Below are 4,333 nucleotides of genomic sequence, written 5' to 3' on the forward strand. Positions count from 1 at the left end.
AAATAAAATATTGTCGGACTTTCTTCGTTGTGTACATTCGGTTGAGAAACTTGATTTAGGCCGGGCGGAGGCAGGAGTGCGATCCGCGGGACGAGGTGACGTCGCGGCCACTCGTGGAAACACGGTTGTTGAGCATGCACAGGTCGCGCAAGGCATACCTGATACTAGTACTAGTATGCGGCGAAGGAGATACGTTGAGCAACATCTGGCTGCTGAGTGGGCTCTGCTATACATGCAGACGCCATGTGTGATACAAGGGGCGAAAGGAGCCGATGGAGACGGTATTGATAGATGGAGAACGGATGGCCATGACGTGGCATCGCGAGCTGGATGCTACGCGTTCGATGCGTCTGTTGGGTGCGCTGGATCGCAGCTCCTTTCGGCCGCACAGAGGCGAGCGACGCAGACACAAACACACCACGTGCAAGCGTGCTCTGCATTCGGTAGTGCTCCGCAGTGGTGGTGCCTGGATGATTAATCTCACGCCAATAGTGGACGTCGCCGTCCGACCAGAGCGAGACGCGTCGGAGATATGTTGCATTGGGACCTTCATCACGGCTCGTCTCTTCCTGCGCTGCAAATAGCTTGCATCAAGTGTTGCAGTGACGACAGCAGATCCCCAAATGTTGGCTTCGTCAAAACGTGAACGTCTTGATCATGATTTAATCATGATCAATTTATCCCAGCGCGGGTAGCGCACGCTGCAAAATGACCAACGCCACTCAAGGCTACTGCCATACTTCGAGTCTTCGAGATGACGATGCACAAATGGCTCTTCCGGTGGCTATCTAGAGCGTAGGGGTCTTTGCTAACGCTCTCCCAAATCAGATAGGTCAAGCGCCGTGTGATCTGGGGTCGCCAGAAGCATTCGCAAAACCCACCCTCAAGTGCCGCAAGTGGAATTCATTCTACCTTTGGAGGGAGCCAAAGGTGCCGCTCGCAGCTTCTACACCGAGCATGCGTTGTTCAATCATGTCCGTTCCTCCAACCGATCCTAGCATTTGTTTCACAAAAAATGCTACTCGCCTTGTCCAAGGACCGCAACAACACAGACTGTTGCATTGAACATCACGACATCCTATTTGCTTTGATTTTACTACAGTACACGAGAACGAGGATCGGCTTAGGCGCCGCACCACTTGGTGCCGTACTGCGGCGCGAGGTACTCGCAGTAGTTCTTGTCGTAGTCGGGCGTCAAGCACTGCGTCGCCGCCGGGTAGTAGCAGCCAGAGCAGCCGTTGCATGCGTTTTGCGGCTTGGAGGTCGGCTTGGAGGTCGGCTTGGAGGTCGGCTGCGACGGCGACTCGGACGGCTTGCCGAGGAGCGACGGGTACGACACGCCGTTGGCGACGTTGCACATACCGCGGCCACCGACGCCGCGCTGCAAGTAGATGTAGCCGCCTTCGCCCCAGCCCGTGCCCCACGAGTTCTTGATCTTAAAGTGGTTCACGCCGTTCTTGGAGCCATAGCCAACCGCGAGGACGGCGTGGTCCGACTGCGCACCGGGGCAGCTCTGGACAACGCCGCTCTTGTAGTTGCGCCACACGTTGTTGCCGGCCTCGACCGTGACCGAGACCACCTGCTTGTCGAGCGCCGACTGCAGCGAGCTCTCGCCTTGGACGTTGACCGACTTGCCAACGTTGACCTTGGTCTTTTGGCAGTTCTTGCACTGACCGTTCTGGTTGGAGCTACCCGACGAGTACGGGAAACTCGACTCGGTGCAAATGCCGTTCTGGGCAATGTAGTCGAGCGCCTTGTCGGGCCAGCCGCCCTGGCAGCCATGGCCGGCGTTCGGCGCACAGCTCACGAGCTGCTGCTCGGAAAAGTCGACGAGCTGACCGGTCATGAGGCAGTGGCCAAACTCGACCGCGCCGACCGACGAAAACGTCCAGCACGAGCCGCACGTGCCTTGGTTGCGCACCGGCGACATGCACTTGTTGGTCGTCCAGTCGACGCCGGCAGCCTCCTGCTGCGCTTCCGAGAGCGTCATCTGCACGTCGTCGGCGCGGAGCTGGCGCTTGGGCTTGGCCGCGCTGAACGAGCCTTTCACAAACGCCGCAAACTCGTCGTCGGTCATGAGCGCAAACTGGTTGTCGGTCGAAAACTTGGCGTGCGTGTGCTTCTTGTTGAGCTCTGCGACGACCTGCTTGGTGTGGGCAAAGCGCTCGATTTCTTCGCTGCCGTCGTCGAGTTCGCCCGACTCCAAGTTGGACGGTTCCGGCAAGAGACCGTTCTTGGCCGCGAGCTGGCCGGCGCGGCTCTTCTTCCACGCCTCAATCTCGGCCTTGATGTCTTTCTTCTCTTGCGCCGAGAGCTGCAGGCCGTGCGTCGCCGCGAGGCCAAGCACGAGCAGCGACGAGACAGCAACGATGGACGACTTCATCTTCAAGTGGTAGTTGTGGTGTGGGGCAAAGCGCCAATGTGAAAATGACCTCCAGAATGCAGCAGGCGCGCGAAATCCAAAGCGGCGGCGGTGTGAGTAAGTACATTCGATCGCGACACGTCGGTCGGGATCAGACGGCAGATCCAGATTCAGAAGCAACAGGTGGCGTTACCGCACCAAGTGCAATGTGCCGTTTGGAGGCTCTGGACGGCAAAGTCGTGCCAGCTGGTTTTGCGTGGACCGCCGACTGGTTTTGGAGACGTGCTTTATGACTGGCGCTTTTACGAGAGGCAGCGTATTTGTATTGGATTCACTATTACGATCATGGAGTACAGTCTGTCTGGAGTAGCGTAGGATCGTGCGGCGGCATCTGAAGAACGGTGCTGGAGCTTTTGCATTTCGAATCCTCGACACCTAGATGCGAGTGACGCGCTATGCACGATGACCGTTGAAATAACATGAACTAAAGTCGTCTGCTTGTGCGTAAGGTTATGCTTCGAAATCCATGCAACGCAGCTATCAAGCTGCGCAGCGGACGGCAGCAAGGAAGATGGAACGGCTGTGCGTCGCTATGCGCCAAAAAGGGCAGCGAGCGCAGAGAACAGCGATGAAGAGCCCAAGGTTTTTTGTTGCGGTGTTAGCGTCTTTTATACGTTGAGGCCCAAGTCAAAGGCGTCCAAGCCTCGAATCTATCCGATGGGCGCTGCTATGCTACCATACAGTACTTACTAGTAGGACTTTTGGTGAAAACAGCCTTTCTTTTAAGCAACCAAAGAGATTTTGGATGATGTTGAATGACGCTTTTAGACTTGGCGGGTGTTCAAAAATGCCCCTGCCATGCTTCGTACATGGACGGTTACAATTCGGTGCTTCGCTTGGTATGTCCCAACGCCTTGTAATCCGCAAACACAATTCTCGAATGGATTCCATATCGTGTGGCCAGAAATAAGATCGTAGTGCCGTTTCGTAAAGCATCACCATAGACGCGGACGTCACGTGCTCTCACCGACACCATGTTTGATATGGAATCGCATATAGTTGGCACAGCGATAGAAGACACTGTAAAGAGCAGGCCATGCTTCGTTACCGCTGCAGTTGTTCAACGCCGGCAATGCTGGACCAAAGATAGTTAACAGCTTTGTTTACACGTTAGGATATGCCAATTTGGCGGACGCGCTGCAAAAGCGTCCTGCAGGTGCTTGGCCCGCCCTTGCCGCTCCTGGACTGCATTGTCGATCCCAACTCGTGCTCCAAGGGATACATGTATGTGCATGATGGCCTGTATTACGCAGACAAATTATAGGTACGCACGTTAAATACGCCATTCAATGCGTTATATTGGAGTCAACGCTCTCGCCCGTGGTGTACACGACGTCTTTCACTCGGTGTGCTTCTGCTTGGGCACATGAAGAGACGCGCGAGTTCGTCCCTTGCATTGATTTCCAATCCTGTCGTCGTTTCTGATTTGTGCAACACAGCATACGACTCACAAGCAAGCAGAAGTTCACTTCATCAAATCAACCACATTGAACGAAGACGATGGTCATCGCTACGCACAGTACAGTGTAGTGTAGTTGGTCTGGGTGTCAAGGCTTCAAAATGTAAATACTAGTGCTAGTACCCCATTTATGGGTCTATAAAACCTCGTAGAGTCAGCATCGCCGACGACCTGTATCGTACTGTACTAGTGGAGCGCGCCTGGATCCCCGGCCAGGATCATCCGCGAGAGCACCGCGTGACGTCTCCAAAACCAGTCGGCGGTCCACGCAAAACCAGCTGGCACGACTTTGCCGTCCAGAGCCTCCAAACGGCACATTGCACTTGGTGCGGTAACGCCACCTGTTGCTTCTGAATCTGGATCTGCCGTCTGATCCCGACCGACGTGTCGCGATCGAATGTACTTACTCACACCGCCGCCGCTTTGGATTTCGCGCGCCTGCTGCATTCTGG

At 55.3% G+C, this 4,333-nt stretch overlaps 1 protein-coding gene across 1 annotated transcript; it reads right to left on the reverse strand.

Annotated features, from left to right (window-relative positions):
* Window positions 1-1,123: 1,123 nt before the first annotated feature.
* SPRG_13768 (hypothetical protein) lies at window positions 1,124-2,415 on the reverse strand (the record flags this gene model as incomplete). Its single annotated transcript, XM_012353523.1, has 1 exon — window positions 1,124-2,415. Exon 1 carries the CDS (start codon window positions 2,381-2,383, stop codon window positions 1,124-1,126), a length of 1,260 nt encoding a protein of 419 aa, XP_012208913.1. The 5' UTR covers window positions 2,384-2,415.
* Between the last annotated feature and the right edge of the window lie 1,918 nt (window positions 2,416-4,333).

Source organism: Saprolegnia parasitica (assembly GCF_000151545.1).
Source record: "Saprolegnia parasitica CBS 223.65 unplaced genomic scaffold supercont2.126, whole genome shotgun sequence".
In the NCBI taxonomy this organism is placed as follows: domain Eukaryota; phylum Oomycota; class Saprolegniomycetes; order Saprolegniales; family Saprolegniaceae; genus Saprolegnia; species Saprolegnia parasitica.